This window comes from Squalius cephalus, assembly GCF_949319135.1.
Source record: "Squalius cephalus genome assembly, chromosome: 15".
Classification (NCBI taxonomy): domain Eukaryota; kingdom Metazoa; phylum Chordata; class Actinopteri; order Cypriniformes; family Leuciscidae; genus Squalius; species Squalius cephalus.
In genome coordinates, this window is record NC_137136.1 from 580,001 (window position 1) to 602,260 (window position 22,260).

Consider the following 22,260-nt stretch of genomic DNA (forward strand, 5'->3'; position numbering starts at 1 on the left):
GCTTCAGTTTATGTGTACTGGTAAGTACTTCGATAATAGAACCATACCAATGTATAAAGAACCAAATTATACTGTGAAAAGTAGTAACATGTGGGAAATGTGTACTGTAATGTTAAACGCGTGCTGTCCCCTGCCGGAGCCAGGCTGTGGGCTTCGACCGAGCTGGAGATGCTGACTCTGATGCTGTGCTTCAGTCTCCTGTGCGGCTTCGGCCCGGTGTGTGTGATCAGGCGAGCTGCAGGTGAGCTTCAGGATCATCTCGACACTAACCCATCATCTCGACACTAACCCATCATCCCTACACATCATCTCTACACTAACCCATCATCCCTACACATCATCCCTACACTAACCCATCATCCCTACACTAACCCATCATCCCGACAGTAACCCATCATCCCTACACATCATCCCTACACTAACCCATCATCCCTACACTAACCCATCATCCCGACAGTAACCCATCATCTCTACACTAACCCATCATCCCTACACTAACCCATCATCCCTACACTAACCCATCATCCCTACACATCATCCCTACACTAACCCATCATCCCTACACTAACCCATCATCTCGACACTAACCCATCATCCCGACAGTAACCCATCATCTCTACACTAACCCATCATCTCGACACTAACCCATCATCTCGACACTAACCCATCATCCCTACACTAACCCATCATCCCTACACTAACCCATCATCTCGACACTAACCCATCATCTCGACACTAACCCATCATCCCGACAGTAACCCATCATCTCGACACTAACCCATCATCTCGACACTAACCCATCATCTCGACACTAACCCATCATCCCTACACTAACCCATCATCCCTACACTAACCCATCATCTCGACACTAACCCATCATCTCGACACTAACCCATCATCCCGACACTAACCCATCATCTCGACACTAACCCATCATCTCGACACTAACCCATCATCTCGACACTAACCCATCATCCCTACACTAACCCATCATCCCTACACTAACCCATCATCCCTACACATCATCCCTACACTAACCCATCATCCCTACACTAACCCATCATCTCGACACTAACCCATCATCCCGACACTAACCCATCATCTCGACACTAACCCATCATCTCGACACTAACCCATCATCTCGACACTAACCCATCATCTCGACACTAACCCATCATCTCGACACTAACCCATCATCCCTACACTAACCCATCATCCCTACACTAACCCATCATCTCGACACTAACCCATCATCTCGACACTAACCCATCATCTCTACACTAACCCATCATCCCTACACTAACCCATCATCTCGACACTAACCCATCATCTCGACACTAACCCATCATCTCGACACTAACCCATCATCCCTACACTAACCCATCATCCCTACACTAACCCATCATCTCGACACTAACCCATCATCTCGACACTAACCCATCATCCCTACACTAACCCATCATCCCTACACTAACCCATCATCCCTACACTAACCCATCATCCCTACACTAACCCATCATCTCTACACTAACCCATCATCTCGACACTAACCCATCATCCCTACACTAACCCATCATCTCGACACTAACCCATCATCTCGACACTAACCCATCATCTCGACACTAACCCATCATCCCTACACTAACCCATCATCCCTACACTAACCCATCATCTCTACACTAACCCATCATCTCTACACTAACCCATCATCCCTACACTAACCCATCATCTCGACACTAACCCATCATCCCTACACTAACCCATCATCCCTACACTAACCCATCATCCCGACACTAACCCATCATCTCGACACTAACCCATCATCTCGACACTAACCCATCATCCCTACACTAACCCATCATCCCTACACTAACCCATCATCTCTACACTAACCCATCATCTCTACACTAACCCATCATCCCTACACTAACCCATCATCTCTACACTAACCCATCATCTCTACACTAACCCATCATCTCTACACTAACCCATCATCCCTACACTAACCCATCATCTCGACACTAACCCATCATCCCTACACTAACCCATCATCCCTACACTAACCCATCATCCCGACACTAACCCATCATCTCGACACTAACCCATCATCTCGACACTAACCCATCATCCCTACACTAACCCATCATCCCTACACTAACCCATCATCTCTACACTAACCCATCATCCCTACACTAACCCATCATCTCTACACTAACCCATCATCTCGACACTAACCCATCATCCCTACACTAACCCATCATCCCTACACTAACCCATCATCTCTACACTAACCCATCATCTCTACACTAACCCATCATCCCTACACTAACCCATCATCTCGACACTAACCCATCATCCCTACACTAACCCATCATCCCTACACTAACCCATCATCCCGACACTAACCCATCATCTCGACACTAACCCATCATCTCTACACTAACCCATCATCCCTACACTAACCCATCATCCCTACACTAACCCATCATCCCGACACTAACCCATCATCTCGACACTAACCCATCATCTCGACACTAACCCATCATCCCTACACTAACCCATCATCCCTACACTAACCCATCATCCCGACACTAACCCATCATCTCGACACTAACCCATCATCTCGACACTAACCCATCATCCCTACACTAACCCATCATCCCTACACTAACCCATCATCCCGACACTAACCCATCATCTCGACACTAACCCATCATCTCGACACTAACCCATCATCCCTACACTAACCCATCATCCCTACACTAACCCATCATCCCGACACTAACCCATCATCTCGACACTAACCCATCATCTCGACACTAACCCATCATCCCTACACTAACCCATCATCTCGACACTAACCCATCATCTCGACACTAACCCATCATCTCGACACTAACCCATCATCCCTACACTAACCCATCATCCCTACACTAACCCATCATCTCTACACTAACCCATCATCCCTACACTAACCCATCATCCCTACACTAACCCATCATCTCGACACTAACCCATCATCCCTACACTAACCCATCATCTCTACACTAACCCATCATCCCTACACTAACCCATCATCTCGACACTAACCCATCATCCCTACACTAACCCATCATCCCTACACTAACCCATCATCCCGACACTAACCCATCATCTCGACACTAACCCATCATCTCGACACTAACCCATCATCCCTACACTAACCCATCATCCCTACACTAACCCATCATCTCTACACTAACCCATCATCTCTACACTAACCCATCATCCCTACACTAACCCATCATCTCTACACTAACCCATCATCTCTACACTAACCCATCATCTCGACACTAACCCATCATCCCTACACTAACCCATCATCCCTACACTAACCCATCATCTCTACACTAACCCATCATCTCTACACTAACCCATCATCCCTACACTAACCCATCATCTCTACACTAACCCATCATCTCTACACTAACCCATCATCTCGACACTAACCCATCATCCCGACAGTAACCCATCATCTCGACACTAACCCATCATCTCGACACTAACCCATCATCTCGACACTAACCCATCATCCCTACACTAACCCATCATCCCTACACTAACCCATCATCTCGACACTAACCCATCATCTCGACACTAACCCATCATCCCGACACTAACCCATCATCTCGACACTAACCCATCATCTCGACACTAACCCATCATCTCGACACTAACCCATCATCCCTACACTAACCCATCATCCCTACACTAACCCATCATCCCTACACATCATCCCTACACTAACCCATCATCCCTACACTAACCCATCATCTCGACACTAACCCATCATCCCGACACTAACCCATCATCTCGACACTAACCCATCATCTCGACACTAACCCATCATCTCGACACTAACCCATCATCTCGACACTAACCCATCATCTCGACACTAACCCATCATCCCTACACTAACCCATCATCCCTACACTAACCCATCATCTCGACACTAACCCATCATCTCGACACTAACCCATCATCTCTACACTAACCCATCATCCCTACACTAACCCATCATCTCGACACTAACCCATCATCTCGACACTAACCCATCATCTCGACACTAACCCATCATCCCTACACTAACCCATCATCCCTACACTAACCCATCATCTCGACACTAACCCATCATCTCGACACTAACCCATCATCCCTACACTAACCCATCATCCCTACACTAACCCATCATCCCTACACTAACCCATCATCCCTACACTAACCCATCATCTCTACACTAACCCATCATCTCGACACTAACCCATCATCCCTACACTAACCCATCATCTCGACACTAACCCATCATCTCGACACTAACCCATCATCTCGACACTAACCCATCATCCCTACACTAACCCATCATCCCTACACTAACCCATCATCTCTACACTAACCCATCATCTCTACACTAACCCATCATCCCTACACTAACCCATCATCTCGACACTAACCCATCATCCCTACACTAACCCATCATCCCTACACTAACCCATCATCCCGACACTAACCCATCATCTCGACACTAACCCATCATCTCGACACTAACCCATCATCCCTACACTAACCCATCATCCCTACACTAACCCATCATCTCTACACTAACCCATCATCTCTACACTAACCCATCATCCCTACACTAACCCATCATCTCTACACTAACCCATCATCTCTACACTAACCCATCATCTCTACACTAACCCATCATCCCTACACTAACCCATCATCTCGACACTAACCCATCATCCCTACACTAACCCATCATCCCTACACTAACCCATCATCCCGACACTAACCCATCATCTCGACACTAACCCATCATCTCGACACTAACCCATCATCCCTACACTAACCCATCATCCCTACACTAACCCATCATCTCTACACTAACCCATCATCCCTACACTAACCCATCATCTCTACACTAACCCATCATCTCGACACTAACCCATCATCCCTACACTAACCCATCATCCCTACACTAACCCATCATCTCTACACTAACCCATCATCTCTACACTAACCCATCATCCCTACACTAACCCATCATCTCGACACTAACCCATCATCCCTACACTAACCCATCATCCCTACACTAACCCATCATCCCGACACTAACCCATCATCTCGACACTAACCCATCATCTCTACACTAACCCATCATCCCTACACTAACCCATCATCCCTACACTAACCCATCATCCCGACACTAACCCATCATCTCGACACTAACCCATCATCTCGACACTAACCCATCATCCCTACACTAACCCATCATCCCTACACTAACCCATCATCCCGACACTAACCCATCATCTCGACACTAACCCATCATCTCGACACTAACCCATCATCCCTACACTAACCCATCATCCCTACACTAACCCATCATCCCGACACTAACCCATCATCTCGACACTAACCCATCATCTCGACACTAACCCATCATCCCTACACTAACCCATCATCCCTACACTAACCCATCATCCCGACACTAACCCATCATCTCGACACTAACCCATCATCTCGACACTAACCCATCATCCCTACACTAACCCATCATCTCGACACTAACCCATCATCTCGACACTAACCCATCATCTCGACACTAACCCATCATCCCTACACTAACCCATCATCCCTACACTAACCCATCATCTCTACACTAACCCATCATCCCTACACTAACCCATCATCCCTACACTAACCCATCATCTCGACACTAACCCATCATCCCTACACTAACCCATCATCCCTACACTAACCCATCATCCCTACACTAACCCATCATCTCGACACTAACCCATCATCTCGACACTAACCCATCATCCCTACACTAACCCATCATCCCTACACTAACCCATCATCTCTACACTAACCCATCATCTCGACACTAACCCATCATCTCGACACTAACCCATCATCCCTACACATCATCCCTACACTAACCCATCATCCCTACACTAACCCATCATCTCGACACTAACCCATCATCCCTACACATCATCTCGACACTAACCCATCATCTCTACACTAACCCATCATCCCTACACTAACCCATCATCTCTACACTAACCCATCATCCCTACACTAACCCATCATCTCTACACTAACCCATCATCTCGACACTAACCCATCATCCCTACACTAACCCATCATCCCTACACTAACCCATCATCTCGACACTAACCCATCATCTCGACACTAACCCATCATCTCGACACTAACCCATCATCTCTACACTACGACACTAACCCATCATCTCGACACTAACCCATCATCTCTACACTAACCCATCATCCCTACACTAACCCATCATCTCTCAGCACTGTGATCAATCAGTGCTGCTCAGATACAGCGTAACTGTTCAAATTAATAAATTAATAAGTGATAGTTCACCTAAAAAAGTAAATTCTGTCATCATTTACTGTCCCTCGAGTTGTTCCAAACCTGTGTCCCATGATCCTCTCTGTGTGCCGGTGTCCCATGATCCTCTCTGTGTGCCGGTGTCCCATGATCCTCTCTGTGTGTCACTCAGGAGTGCGGCTCGGAGTCATGGGTCTGGCCTCATGTTTGTCTGACGGCGTGTTCCTGTGCTCATGTTTGCTGGATCTGCTGCCCGATTATCTGACCCACGCCAGAGAGACCTTCAGCCGGCTCGGCCTCGCGGTCTGTCATTAATTATCATCGTTATTATTATTATTATTATTATTAACTAATCAAAGAATGTGACTAAGTGCGTTTACAAATTGTACTGGTGAGTGTACAGTATATAGTGTTCAAAAGCTTGGGGTCGGTACGATTTATTCATGTTTTTGAAAGAGTCTCTTCTGCTGCATTTATTTGATCAAAAATACAGTGAAATATTATTATACTGTAAATCCTCTGTTTTCTATGTGAATATACAGTAAAGTGTAGTTTATTCCTGTGATCAAAGCTGAATGTTCAGCATCATTACTCCAGTCTTCAGTGTCACATGATCCTTCAGAAATCACTCTAATATGAGGATTTGATGCTCAAGACACATTTATTTTTAGTAAACTCTGTGTTCACAAACACTGTCCTCAGAGCTGGAGTTCACGCGTAGAGCCGCTGGTGAGACTTCAGGCACAGTGTCATGTTGTGTCGAGCCGTCTTAGTGTTTTAGAAGTAGCGATATTGATGCTATGATAGTCGTGCCCCTAGCACTCCCATTCACAAGGCAATTTGACCAAAAACGAAAATACGGTCAATCTTAAAAGTGGCGTTTCCATTCTAATCATGCTTTTACACGAAAGTTGGCCTCGGGTAGATTAATATAAAGACCCTAGGGTGCGATTTGGCGAGAGTTACCCTTTAAAGCAGGGGTGCCCAATCCTGCTCCTGGCAATCGACTGTCCTGCACAATTCATCTCCAACCCTAATCAAACACACCTGCCTTTAATTTTCAAGTGATCCTGACATGCTCTGAAGACCTTAATTGGTTGCTTCAGGTGTGTTTGATTAGGGTTGGAGATGAACTGTGCAGGACAGTCGATCACCAGGAGCAGGATTGGGCACCCCTGCTTTAAAGGGACGGTTCGGAGTAAAATCAGCCTAGGGTCCTTTGCACCAAACACCCCCCCCAGAAGCCTTTCCCCTTTGGTCGAACATTATTAAAGTTATTAATGAGAGTCTCTGTCTTTGCAGCTTCATTTCCCGCTGGCCGAGTTCCTCGTGTCCATGGGGTTCCTTCTGGTGTTCGTGTTGGAGCAGATGCTGCAGGCGTTCCGAGATCCGATGGGCTGCGAATCCCTGGAGAAACAGGCGCTCACAGACCCTCACGTGACCAAGAGTCGGGATTCTTCCGGGTGTTCCCGTCGTCTCTCCGGGGCCGACGAATCCCTGGAGAAACAGGCGCTCATAGACCCTCACGTGACCCAGAGTCTGGATTCTCCCGGTCATTCCCGTCGTCTCTCCGGGACCTACGGATCCGCTTCTCCGGAGCACATAGGTCTGCGTGTGTTTCTCCTGGTGTTCTGCCTGTGTGTGTGTGCTCTGGTCGAGGGTCTGAGCGCCGGATCCAAGCCGGTTCCCGAACTCATCCCGCAGATTTGTGTGACGCTGTTTCTCCGGCAGGGAATCGTGGCGTTCAGTCTCTCCGTACGGATGAGCCACTACGGTCTCCGTCAGGCCGTGACGTCCGCATGCCTCTTTCTGTTCTCCCTCTCCTGTCCGGTGGGAATCGGGATCGGGATGGGGATGGGAATGGTCGGGATGAATCCCAGCGCTCCGGGTCAGCTGGTCCGATGTGCCGTCGAGGGTCTGGCGTCCGGGATCTTCATCTACATCTCCGTCGCTGGACTGCTGTGGCAGGAATCGGCCTCTCCGAAGCATCGCATCCATAAAGTCACGTTCCTGCTCACGGGATTCGCTCTGGTTACTGCGCTTCTGTTCTGTAAAGTCTGATCGGAGCGCTTGTGCTGAATGCAGCTTTATCATGTGAACATGCTACGTTCATATACTGGTTTCTCTGAAAAACACTTCTACTGCCAGCTGTCTTACGTATTATTTCACACGTTCCGTGCTGTCTGTCTGTTTTTGCTTTGGTCTGTGTGACTCCGCCCACTGTGACTCCGCCCACTGCCAGTTCAGCCAATAGTATTTCGACACCCCGGGATGCCAGTTGATGGGAAACTCAGCGTATTGCAGCACGCAAACAAACTGGGTCAGAGATGGCAGATTCTACCCAACCTAAAAAGTATTCATTTAAAAATGTCTATGAACGAGAGCATATTAAAACGTGGATAAATAAACTCATCAACGTACAGTGTGTAAGTCTCCGTTCCTGTCGCGTGTCCTCAAACTGGCAACCCTCGTGAGCGTCGAGTCTGAGGAGGCGGGGAAACAACCATCTCTGATATTCTGTATTTGGCCTGCAGTACCTATGTCCACCACTAGCTGTCATTCTTACAGACTGCACCTTTAAATACACAACATTTCAATATAGTCAGAAAGCACTGGTTTATTTACTGGAGCTCATGCACAGAATAAAGTCTTCATAGATATTTTTCTACATTTTCTGCTGTTTGCTTTAGTTTAAATCTCTATCAGGCAGTTTTATATTAATGTGGGCTATTACACAAAGTGCTACGGTATTTTTACACATATGATCAGATTCTGTATTCCTGCACAACATTAAATACAAACAAACACATCTGTATTGTCTAGGGTGACCAGACGTCACGACGAATCCCGAATCCGGCCCTAATTTTCCCGAAAATTATACTAAAGCAAAATAGTTATTGAGTAGTTATCGTCTGATAAAACATGGAGGTTGAGTCGTCCTGCAGCCCCGCCGGCTGCCCATTGGCTGCAGCATCTTTGGTGAGAGTGATTGATTGTAAAGGAGTGATTGATTGTTTATTGATTATTGGCATGGCTGTAAATAATACAATATTTCCAAAGCAAAGCCTGGAAAATATGCTATATAAATAATGCAATATAATGAATATAAAAGTCATTACAGGGTTTTTAAAGTCCCCCTGTGGTGTAAATCCAGCGTTTAATGTAGTTTATGTGTCTATGTGGTGTTTTTAATCTGCTTTAAGACAAAGCATGTGTAAGTTCATAAGTCGACAGCATTGCTGAGTATTTCCTCCTTAAAACTGCAGTGAACCAAAGACAGTCTCAAAAACACGCTTTGAAATCGCTGGTGTTTCTGACGTCACAAACTACCTTGTAACCAATCAGATCAACGTGTGATCGCCAACCAGTGGATCTCTGAGCTGAGGGAGTGAGTGGAGGCGGGGCTCATTTGCATATTCACAGAACCGCGCATACTAAATGAGGCAAGGGTGTCGAGTTACATTCAAGATATTTTAATGCATTAAGAATCTTTTTTTTCAAGGAAAAAATGCTTATGTCATTTTTGAGGGACACAATTATTGATTACAGGGGGACATTTTTTCACTCACAACAAATAGCGATTTCTACCCAATAAAATATTTTAGAGCTTGATGTGTAAAATGTATATTCATTAGGACTGTCAAAAGATTAATCGCGATTAATCGCATCCAAAATAAAAGTTTGTTTTTAATAATATATGTGTGTGTACTGTGTATAATTAAATTTGTATATATTAATACACACACATGCATGTATATATTTAAGAAAAATGTGTTATTTATATATATAAAAAATATATTTATATATAATATAAACTATATAAATATATATACAGTATATGTATGCAAATATTTCTTAAATATATACATGCATGTGTGTGTATTTATATATACAAAATAATTATACTCCATACACACACATATATTATGTAAACACAAACTTTTATTTTGGATGCGATTAATCGCGATTAATCTTTTGACAGCCCTAATATTCATTATAAAAATGTTCCTAAATTTATTTATTTACCATTACTTTTGTAGGTCTAGAAATAATTTTATATAAATAATAATTTTTTAGTAAGAAATAAAAATGAACAAAAATAAAAACAAAGAAAATGAAACACTCACTAAAATAATTACATAATTAAATGCAAAATTAAAATGAATAATTTACTAAAATAATTACATGCAAAATTAAAATACATTTAAAATGAAAAACAACTGATTTTTTAAAAATGGTTTTAAAAAATCGAAATAAAAACGTACTCAAACTTAAATCATAAAAAGTAATGTTAAAAGTAATGATTTCTAATAACAATCAAAATAAAGCACACATTACAATTTAATTAAATAATAAAATGTAAAAAAAAAATTAAAACGCTATTTTACTAGTTTTGCTGTAAATCCGTCTGTGTGTGTGTGTGTGTGTGTGTGTGTCGAGTTTGAATGTTGAGTGTCTACAGTGTGTGTGTGTGTGTGCGTGTCGAGTTTGAATGTTGAGTGTGTACAGTGTGTGTGTGTGTGTGTGTGCGCGCGCGTGTAAGTCTCGCTCGTGCCCCTAGAGGGCTCGTCTGTCTCTCTCTGTCAGTGAGTGTGTGTGTCGGTTCTTCGGGTCTGTATGTGAGTTCGGGGTTCGATCATCATCATGTCCTCCGCGGGATCATGCGGACCGGCACCGGGACCGAATCACGGCGGCTCTGTTCCCTCAAACCCGCGAAAGTTCAGCGAGAAGATCGCGCTCCACACGCAGAGACAGGCTGAGGAGACGGCGGCGTTCCAGCAGGTCATGATGGACCTCACCTCCACCCGGGTAACACACTCACACACACACACACACACACACACACACACACACTCACGGGAACCGGATCGCGGTTCCGACGTTCCCGCTGAAAAGCGTCAAATCCGTGTTTTACTCTCGTCTCGTGAGCGCGCTCGGCGGCTGGCAGGAGCGCGCGCGAGCAGGTAGTAGCGCGCTAGCTAACGGAAGCTAACGACAATAACGCTGTTATCATGAAAATGGAGTAAAGGAAAGACGTCAAAGAGACTTTAATTATATGGTAGATGTTAGAAGAGCCACTTTGACGGCAAACGACATTAAAAGAACGTTAAATACGTGCGTGAGTTTGATTAGTCTGTCAGACAGGAAGCGGTTAGCAGCAGATTAGCATGAGCACACACACACACACACACACACACACACACACACACACACATCAATCTCAGTGAATTCGTTTAAACATCACATATGAAATCAGCAGAATTATAGTCTGATGTCTAATTCGCTTTATCTAGGTTCACTGCCAGAATGTGTGATGGTATTTCTTGGACATGTATCTTGGTAACACTGTGTGTGTGTGTGTGTGTGTGTGTGAGATGTCACATTGATAACTGCTGTTTGTCAGAGCTGGTTTAGTGAAGCTGATGTGGGCTGGTCACCCTGACCTTTACCCTTTCACCTCATCATCTGAATAATGATATTCAGGCTAACCAATACAATTATTTTTTTAGTGAGTGTTTTTTTAATTTATTTGGTTTTTATTTTATATTTTAAAATGTTACGTTTTAATAAGTTTTAAACTTGTCGCTTTAGACAAAGGCGTCTGCGGCTAAATGACTAAATGTTTTAGTTTTATTTAATTATTTTTCTTTAAATTTTTCATTATATAATGGAATTTTTTAGTGTATTATTGTATTATTTTGATTTTGATTTTCAAGTTAATCTGATTCAAACATTTTTATGTTTTAGTAAGTGTTTTTATTTTATTGTATTTTATTTTAATAAAAAAAAAAAAAAATTGTAAATACAAAAAATATTGTATACAATATTATATTTTATATATAAAAAATATTGTCTACAAAAATAAAACATTTTTGTAAAAATGTACAAAATAAAAAAAGGACGGACGATCCAGCGGCCAATAGGGCGTCTGTGTATTTATTATGTCTATGATTATAACAGCTAATATTACCCACAACCCACTGCGCTTTGGAGGAGGAACTACAAACACGAGTAAAAAGTGTTAAACTACAAACATGGCGGACGGTGAGAGGCTTAGATAAAGGTTTGAGTGACTAATCAAAGTTTAACCTGATTAAAAAATATTTGTTTAATGTCATCCATATTATATTTCATCTGCAATAACAATGTGGACTTTTATAAAGATCCGTTTGGCCGTTAACTTTTAAATGCATTAATATGAGGAGAGCCTCCGCGCCTCGGCATCTCTCTCCGATACAGTGGGGAATTACATTAAATGTGGATGATTTTATCTTTGACAAGATGATTGACAGGTCAGTGTACAGTGTCAGGATGAGGGAGAGCAGCCGCTAAAGGCGTTACTGTATGACGGGATAGTGTGTCCTGCTCCACACTCTAAACTCCAGACTTCCAGGGCGAGGTGTGTGTGTGTGTGTGTGTGTGTGTGTGTGTGTGTGTGTGTGTGTGTGTGTGTGTGTGTGTGTGTGTGTGTGTGCGCTCTCCTCCTGCGCTGGTGTCTGTCCAGAGCAGCGGGGAAATCTCAGACTGTGTGTGTGTGTGTGTGTGTGTGTGTGCGCTCTCCTCCTGCGCTGGTGTCTGTCCAGAGCAGCGGGGAAATCTCAGACTGTGTGTGTGTGTGTGTGTGTGTGTGTGTGTGTGTGTGTGTGTGTGTGTGTGTGCGCGGTCGAATGTCAACACACACTTCTCTCTGGATGGGGAAACTGTGGTTGACCGTGATTAGGTTGACCTCTGACCCTGAGACATGCTCTTTTGCTCATGCATGTGTCAACATGTTTCATGCTGTATCTCCAGATGTTTACTGTATTGCTTCACACCGTATCTTTAACCCAGGGTTAAGCAGAGTTAGCCCAGACAGGTTAGCCCGCGTTGAAGCAGGGAATGCCCGGCGTTCCCAAACCTGTTTGTCAGCCGAACCCACATGATGTTTCCAAGAACCGCCTGAGACTGATTTCAGTAAGGACACGCTCGCGTCTGCGCCTCTGTGCTGTGGGTTAGGGGTCACATGACCACACATGAAATAATGCGTCTTTTTTAGTAAGTGTTTCATTTTGAATGTTTATATTTGTAAAATATTTACATTTTTATTTTTGATTTCATTCATTTTTATTAAGCGTTTTATTATGATTTTTTTAAACTATTGATTTTAATTTGACATTTAACGATTTGATTAACTGTAGTGTTTTATTTTCTACATTATTTATTCATATAATATATAATATTTGTCCATTTTAAAATTATTTTAATTTGTCACTTGTTTAATTAAGTTACCTTTAGTAAATCTTTTGGTGTTTTTAAATTATCCATTTTAATTTGACACTTGCGATTTAATGTTTTTTTTTAGTTAGTGTTTTTTCTTTTTCAAATGATTTATTTTAATTTGACATTTAACAGTTGATTAACTTTTACTAAGTGTTTTATTTTGATGATTTTTTTTAAATTCCTTGTTCGTTTTAATTTTAACTTTTTTTATGATTTAATTTTTAGTAACCTATTTTTGATGATTTTTATGTTAAAATGATTCATTTGACCTTTTCATTATTTAATGAATTTTCTGTTTGTTGTTTTTAATTTTGATATTTAGATTTGACATTATGATATAATTATTGACTATTTTCATCAAATCACGAACCCCAGTGTGCGGAACCCACATTTCTGGATGTCAGTAAAGTAAATGACTTCCACTCTGAAAATGGAAGGTGAAGTCGAGCACATTGCATTGTGGGATATCGTGGGATATTTACACGTCTCGTCTGGTGCTTGTTTGCAGGTCCAGGCACAGAAGGTCCGACTGGCCAGATCTCAGGGCCCGTATTACGGCGGATCTCTGCCAAACGTCAACCAGATCGGCAGGAGCACCTCCGAACTGCAGGTGTGTGTGTGTGTGTGTGTGTCATCAGGACTCAGACGTGTGCCATCGGGAGCTCATCACGGCTCTGACACCCCTGTGTGTGTGTGTGTGTGTGTGTGTGTCTCAGGGCTCAGGGTTCCACTCTCCGCTGGACTCCGGGCGCTCCACTCGGCATCATGGGCTAGTGGAGCGAGTGCACAGGGACCGGCACTTCATCTCTCCCAGCAGACCCTACAGGAAACACGTATCCTCCAGCCGAGCCGCCGGCAGACACAGGGGAAGCAGAACATTAATAACATTAATAACAGGAGTGCAGCGGGTCTCAGGGGATGGAGATGCGTACGGATCAGCTCCACACGGTTCGGCTCGCGTGGGATCCGCGGAGTAACCCCTCAATTTAACCATCATAGAGTGAACGTTTATCACTTGGAGGCGTTTTGTCTTGCCAATTAATTTTAAATGCGGAAGAAGAGGCGAAAATTGGGACTCACACGTTGCGGCAAAAACAATAACTAACAAAAACAGCATCACAGCATAAGAGACATCAGGATTCAGATTGTCCTTAAAAGATATTTATTCTTGCAAGAATGTTCCCAGTCCATCCCCAGTCCATCCCCAGTCCATCCCCAGTCCAGCTGCAGGACCCAGAGCAGAGCTTGGCCAGCTTCTTTATAGTGTGCTTTTCAAAGCTATCTCTTGTTGTCACCCCAAACACAAGGAACAAAAGGGACCCCCCTTGACCCCTCCCCAGCACGGGAATCCTCTCACACACACACACACACACACACACACACACACACACACACACACACACACACACACACACACACACACACACCCTGCAGCTGTATCAACATCACAAAACTCTAAATACAGCAAAAGAACGCATGGCATTCTTTTCTTAAATCATTGAAAATAAAATACAAAGAAAAGATTAATTTTTCCACAACACACGTTATCAGTTCGCACAGCCACACACACACACACACACACACACACACACACACACACTCACACTCGCAGAGAGAGAGAGCGGCGCTCGAACACTGAATTGATTCCTCTCTTTGCGTCTCGTTGCTCTTGAACGGACACACAGTTATGTCTAAATACCCGCCTCCGCGAGTGTCTCTCGGCTCTGTCATGAGGGAACATTGTGAAAGAAACCGGATGTTTGTCAGTTTATACGGTCTTCAAATCAAAATATACTGTCCATAGCCTTAAAAAATAGATTTTCCCCATAGTTTTTTTAACTAAAATGTCACATAAATCAGGCCAGGAATGATTTATTAAAGGGGTCATATAATGGTACATGCACTTCTACAAGTTGGTTGTACTGAAGTGTGTGTTGGCAGTGCCTGTACACAACCATCATAAAATGATAAAAATCCATCCAGTGTTATTTTTTTTAATCTCCTTTATATGTTTTACCCGTCTCAAATCAAGCCGTTCGACCGTATGACATCACAAAATCGACGCCCCTCCCACGATTGTTGATTGACAGAAGCGTTTCAGCACAGACCCGCCCTCGCTCGTGAGCGAGCTGTCAATCATAGTCCGGCGCACGGTCATTGTTGATCCGCTGGAGCGCTGTCTGTGAGCAGAATGGCGTCTGCGAGTGTGGTGTGTGTTCTCGGGTGTAATGAGGAACACAGCATCATGTTGATGCTCCTGAAGCCGAACCGCTGAAGACGCAGTGGCTGAGTGTGTTCTCGAAGGGAATATTCCCCACGATCAACGTCAATGCTTTCATGTTTGCGCGAATCATTTCACACCAGACAGCTTTACAAACGAGAAAAAAAGGATCGGTACCAACGTGTTCCTGCTGCACCTCCAGAAGAAGTGAGTGTAATGTTTTATTAACCTTTATATTAATATTTATATTAATCTTTGCAAATCGCTGCACGCTTCACGATGAATGCTGTTTACACTCAGGGTACATTACGGCATGTTTTCTATGTACGACGTTCTCAATATAATTCATAATCCCACGTTTATAATGAACAGCGCGTTATGGTTATTGTGTTATAAACGGTGTCCGCACAGAACAGAGGGGCGGAGTCAGCAACGCTCATCATCATTTAAAGACACACGCACTGAAACGGCGTGCTGAAAACAGCTGTTTTTGACCAGGTGAAATGAGTGTTTTCTTACAATACTAATGAGAATTTTTAATTAAAGTATATTACAAACTTTTAATTTAGACCCTAAAGAATCATATTAGCTTGTACAAAAATGGCACTATATGACCCCTTTAACAAATCCCTCTGAACATATCTTCAGAATACTGCTAAGTGTATAACTGGAGAGTTTGGTGTACACAGACTGAGATGTTTGTACTGGAGAATGACAAAAAACTCATTTTGAGAAAACGGCAGTTAAAGAGTTAAACAGCTCTAAACGAGATTTCATTGTTAGCTTTAAATCCCCCTGTGGACATTCTCGATTGGTCACTGATAGAAAGGAAATGCCCATATTTGGGATAGCGTTGTGCAGGAGACTCGGAGCTTTACAGCGACACCGGTCACGGCAGACGTCAGGGAACAGACGGAGCTCGGCGTGTCGCTCTGGAATGCTGACTTCCTGGTTAATTCGGGAGAAACTTACTGCCGCAAGTAAACAAAATGTGATAAAATAAACATCTTAATGTATATTTTCAACGGTTTCTTTATAGCAGCTTGAAAGAACACATATTGAAGGAGTAAACTAGCCCACAATCTCAAAACTGACCACTGCGTGAAGAATCCATGTTTTTGTCTGCCGTGTCTCGCCTTAAAGGGGGGGTACAATGGTGTTTCATGTATTCAGAGTTGTTTACAGTGTTAAAGAGATGGATTCTCATGCTAAACATGGCCAAAGTTTTTTTTAAATATTTTGGACGAATAACGGAGAATTTCTGTGCCGAAAATCTTACTTCCGGGTTGGTACAAGTTTCGGCTGGGGTTTTTTTTCGACCGTGGATCTAATGACGTAGACCAGAGTGGAACTCCTTATATGAGCATTTCTCCCGGAAAAGCGCGCCCGCGCACACGTCGACCAGAGGAGAGCGAGACCGCGCACATCAACGCGCTTCAACAGGAAATCATCGGCAGTGCTGCATAGTGTCTCCAAAGTGTGTTTTTGGATGTGAGGGAAAGCTTACCAAAGAACCCAGCGTTAGGAACAGTGGATGCAGAAACGAGTTGTGTAGACTGTTTGTTCCCTGCATTTCGACGATGAATGTTTTATAAACAAAGCCCAGATCGACGGATTCTCTATGGCTCTGGCTTAGCCCACGCGGCCCGCCTCCAGACGCTCGGTTTTTTCCGGAAAGACTCGGTACAGCCTATCTTTCTTTAATAAATTTAATAAAACTAAAGACTTTTTGGAGATATGAAGGATGCAATACTACTCTATAGGTACTCAAGATTAACAGGAGATTGAGTGAAAATGAGCATTTCACCCCCCCTTTAAGTAATAAATGAAAAGCAAAGTTATAACCCCCTCCCCCCCATATATATATATATATATATCTTTATTTTTTTTGCTGATCCGTGGCTCAAAAAAACGTAAATGATCCGAACCGTGAGTTTTGTGACCCGTTGCTCCACTCATTAATAATCGGCTAATAATGCGAGTGGCTGATATGAGGAGGAATCAGGTCTTCATCTCTTACGATGAGATTTATAATGCGAGTAGAATCATGATGCAGATGTGTGTGTGTGTGTGTGCTGTTTGTGTCCTTGACCTCTGACCCCAGATGGACAACCCTCACAGCAGCGCGGTGTATCTGACTCCGCCCCCTGACCCCAGCTGGAGAAGGTAACGTCTCATTGGTTCACACTCATGTCCGCTCATAGTGATGCGGCGCTTTCCACAAGAAGGGTTTCAAACGCCGTCGCTCTTCTTTCCAGACGAGAGTCAGTGAACGACACTAATACTGAATCAGTGAGATCTTAATAACTGTACAGCAGACACTGACATAAACTGCATATCAATATCTGCCAGTAATATTAGTATGAGTAAGATCATTGTTAAACGCTTAGTTTTATGATCTGTAGCTGTAAAACATATAATGCAATGCAATGATGATTGAGAGATGAACTATTAAACCGTCCTCAAAAGCCTGATGATCATATTTAATACTCATGATTTCTATAATAAATGATGATAATCAAGTAAAGCTGCTTCAGTCCAGCTGAAATATTACTAACAATATTAAAGTTATTCTTGCATTTCCTTGATAAAATCAGAGCAGATTTGACACAGAAAGACTCGTGGAGCTCGAGCTGAAGGAGGACGCTTGTACAGTTACACTGAAAGACTTTTACTGGATAAAAGAGTGAAACGATCAGAGACAGAAGGACTGCAGGAGATTGAGGGAGAATATCATATTGATCATTTACTGGCTTGGAAATTGACGTATTAAATGCAGTACAGTAGGGCTAATTTAACTCTTTCCCCGCCAGCGTTTTTGATAATTTCCACAAAACTTTCACGGCCCACAGAATATTTTGTTTTATGAATATCTGAACATGCAATATATCGAAAGAACATAAACAACATTTTAAACAAAATCTGAGAAAATAGTGTTGGGATCAAGCGGCAACATTCTAATCTGAGAAATGAAGCCTACCCGGAAGTACTAAAAACTGCAATACATCGTATATCCGCTAGGGGCAGGTCCCAAGAGGGAGCAAATCTCCATAGACCCCATGTTAAAATGTCCGTTTTCACAGCATAAATTCATGTTTTTACAGGTTGGTCCCATGGACTTTTATTGTATTTTTCGATAGCTTCCGAGTGCCTGACAACTGTGAGGGGGGTGAATTTTTTTCTAACTCGTTAGTTTAGATCGTATTTAGATATAAAATGTATGCCAAATAAGGGCGTGGTTAACTTTGATTGACAGCTGATAACGAGCATAGGCTGCGCCAAGGAGAATGACAACATAAGAAGAGCCATTTTTTTTAGTATACAGTTGAAATATAATACTACTGTTTCTGTATCATGAAATGTAGTTTTAAGAGTTTTTCAGGCGAAAATGTAGTTGTTTAAAGCTCAAATCTGTGGTTTATTTAAAGATTTATGAAAATTTTATCCAGGTTGTGAGATCCAGCGATGACCGGGCGCTCGGCGCTCATGTACCCCGCCGGGAACAGCCTTTCCTCGGCTAGTCCTTCTGACGTTCGCCGCTGACTCTGGCGTCTCTGTAGTGGTTAAACATGATATATAATTCGTCTTGTCTACATCTAACGGGCGATTTTTGGTCTCGTGAATCTATAATTTGTTCCCTGCCAATCGTTTTGGCTGAGGGGGAAGTTTCATAACTTTATAAGCTATTTAACTTTACCGTTGTATGGTTAGACTAGAGCACTGACTTTGAATGTTTGACTGAATTGTTTGCTTTATTTGTAGCTTCTTGTACCTTTTACTTATTATACTTTTATAATGGCTAATATTGATAAAACTAAATTTAACAAAAAGAGACTGGGTTGAGTTTAATACAACGAAGATGATCTGTGTTGTTGTTTACTGCAAAATCTGTTGTTTAGTACAAATGCAAATATTGCCTGGACCATATTAAAATGTTTAATATTTTTATATTATATTTAAACGAAAAGAGGCAGGGTTAGTTTTATATTTCGTTTTGTTATAAATAGGCTAACGTTATATGCAGTGAATATAATCAATACGCGTTGCCTGAACCACATTTGTGTGGCTATAATGTTTAAGATTTCTTTAAATGAAAACGTAAAGAGGCAGTGTGGTGTTTTATAACATATTTCGTTTTATTGTTGCCTAAAATATACATACAGAGATAACCGGAGTAGCCGAGCGAGCTGAGTGACGCGCGCAGAATAACCGGACTCGCGTCCTTTACCCATATATGGATTGGCCAGAAGGTGGGCGGGGTTAGGATTTCCCAAGATTTTCCAAGATGGTGCCGCCCATACCCCCCATAAACGGCTTCAAAAGCGTTCTTCAGAAAGTCAGAGCGATGAAACACAGAGGCGATCGAGTCCCTCAAGCTTCAGTCGTTCCTCTTCATGGCTTCAACACTTCATGCAGTTTTGGTTTATACTCTGTCAGATGTTTGATGATCGCAGTATTCCACATGTGTGTCAGACACGCCTCTGTCGCCTGTTTCTGCTGCTGCTTCGCCCGTGTTTTGATCTGGATGTTCAGTTCTCTTCCAGAAGATGTGTAACTGTGAAAACACGGATCGCTGGAGTATTCTGTCCGGGCGGGAAAGAGTTAATAATAATAGCACGGGTTACAGCGGTTGGTCTACAGCGACAGCAACTCTACAAGTGGAGAGACATTAGTTCAGATTATGTGCTGCTTCCCATCGAGAGGCTATTAGTGATGTCGTTACTGACTTGTCATGTGTCGGGATTTGAACCCTGTTTGTGGACAGTGCTGTGAGTGAGTGAGTGAGTGAGTGCTGTGAGTGAGTGCTGTGAGTGCTGTGAGTGAGTGAGTGAGTGAGTGAGTGCTGTGAGTGAGTGAGTGAGTGAGTGCTGTGAGTGAGTGAGTGAGTGAGTGCTGTGAGTGAGTGAGTGAGTGAGTGCTGTGAGTGAGTGAGTGAGTGAGTGCTGTGAGTGAGTGCTGTGAGTGCTGTGAGTGAGTGCTGTGAGTGAGTGCTGTGAGTGCTGTGAGTGAGTGCTGTGAGTGCTGTGAGTGAGTGAGTGAGTGAGTGAGTGCTGTGAGTGAGTGCTGTGAGTGCTGTGAGTGAGTGCTGTGAGTGCTGTGAGTGAGTGAGTGAGTGAGTGAGTGCTGTGAGTGAGTGAGTGAGTGAGTGCTGTGAGTGAGTGAGTGAGTGAGTGCTGTGAGTGAGTGAGTGAGTGAGTGCTGTGAGTGAGTGAGTGAGTGAGTGCTGTGAGTGAGTGCTGTGAGTGCTGTGAGTGAGTGAGTGAGTGAGTGAGTGCTGTGAGTGAGTGAGTGAGTGAGTGCTGTGAGTGAGTGAGTGAGTGAGTGAGTGAGTGCTGTGAGTGAGTGAGTGAGTGAGTGAGTGAGTGAGTGAGTGCTGTGAGTGAGTGAGTGAGTGTGTGTGTGAGTGCTGTGAGTGAGTGCTGTGAGTGAGTGCTGTGAGTGAGTGAGTGAGTGAGTGAGTGCTGTGAGTGAGTGAGTGAGTGTGTGTGTGAGTGAGTGAGTGAGTGCTGTGAGTGAGTGAGTGAGTGCTGTGAGTGAGTGCTGTGAGTGAGTGCTGTGAGTGAGTGAGTGTGTGAGTGAGTGTGTGAGTGTGTGAGTGAGTGTGTGAGTGAGTGTGTGAGTGAGTGTGTGAGTGAGTGTGTGAGTGAGTGAGTGAGTGAGTGAGTGAGTGAGTGAGTGAGTGAGTGAGTGAGAGAGAGAGAGAGTGTGTATGAGAGAGAGAGAGAGAGAGTGTGTGTGTGTATGTAACAGATCTGCATCTTCTCATCTGCTCTTCTTCTGTTCGTGTCTCTCAGGAGACGCTCCTCTTTAGTCTTTGCTGCTGTTCCTCGTCTTGTTCTGGTTGAATGATTCTGATCTTAATCTTCATCTCTCTGAGATGTTCGTTGTGTTCTGATGGAGGGGATCTCAGCAAACACTGGTGATGATAGATCAGAAACATCTGAGCACTTTTAACGCACACACACACACACACTAACAGACTGAAGGTGTATGTGCGCAGGTCAGATGGTTCAGTCCGTGTTTAACCTCTCCTCGCTCTTCTCACACACACACACACACACACACACACACACACACACACACACACACACACACACACACACACGTCCTGCTCTGCTCTTCCTTCTCTGAATCTGTCTTTCGCTCCTCTGGATCTTTCGCTCCTCTGGTTCTCTCGCTCCACTGGTTCTTTCGCTCCTCTGGATCTTTCGCTCCTCTGGTTCTCTCGCTCCTCTGGTTCTGTCTCTCCTCTGGTTCTGTCTCTCCTCTGGTTCTGTCTCTCCTCTGGTTCTGTCTCTCCTCTGGTTCTCTCGCTCCTCTGGTTCTGTCTCTCCTCTGGTTCTGTCTCTCCTCTGGTTCTGTCTCTCCTCTGGTTC

The 22,260-nt window shown here is 43.6% G+C and overlaps 2 protein-coding genes across 6 annotated transcripts in view; both read left to right on the plus strand.

The window, feature by feature from the left end:
• Positions 1–9,831, plus strand: part of slc39a3 (solute carrier family 39 member 3) — a 10,219-nt gene extending 388 nt beyond the window's left edge. Inside the window, exons 1-4 of one of the 2 annotated variants that reach the window (XM_079894117.1) lie at positions 1–20; positions 140–241; positions 6,575–6,705; positions 7,705–9,831. The exon at positions 1–20 is cut by the window's left edge and continues 388 nt beyond it. In XM_079894117.1, the coding sequence (XP_079750243.1) occupies positions 11–20; positions 140–241; positions 6,575–6,705; positions 7,705–8,463 (1,002 nt within the window). In that variant the 5' untranslated portion in view covers positions 1–10 and the 3' untranslated portion in view covers positions 8,464–9,831. The remainder of the gene's footprint in view (positions 21–139; positions 242–6,574; positions 6,706–7,704) is intronic. The other variant, XM_079894118.1, reaches the window with a different exon arrangement.
• A 1,122-nt stretch (positions 9,832–10,953) lies between these two features.
• LOC307172201 (CREB-regulated transcription coactivator 2) overlaps positions 10,954–22,260 on the plus strand; it is a 33,518-nt gene continuing 22,211 nt past the window's right edge. For 2 of the 4 annotated variants that reach the window (XM_079894329.1, XM_079894331.1), the window contains exons 1-4: positions 10,954–11,211; positions 14,171–14,272; positions 14,379–14,495; positions 17,988–18,049. In XM_079894329.1, the coding sequence (XP_079750455.1) occupies positions 11,047–11,211; positions 14,171–14,272; positions 14,379–14,495; positions 17,988–18,049 (446 nt within the window). In that variant the 5' untranslated portion in view covers positions 10,954–11,046. The remainder of the gene's footprint in view (positions 11,212–14,170; positions 14,273–14,378; positions 14,496–17,987; positions 18,050–22,260) is intronic. The other 2 variants (XM_079894332.1, XM_079894330.1) reach the window with 1 other exon arrangement.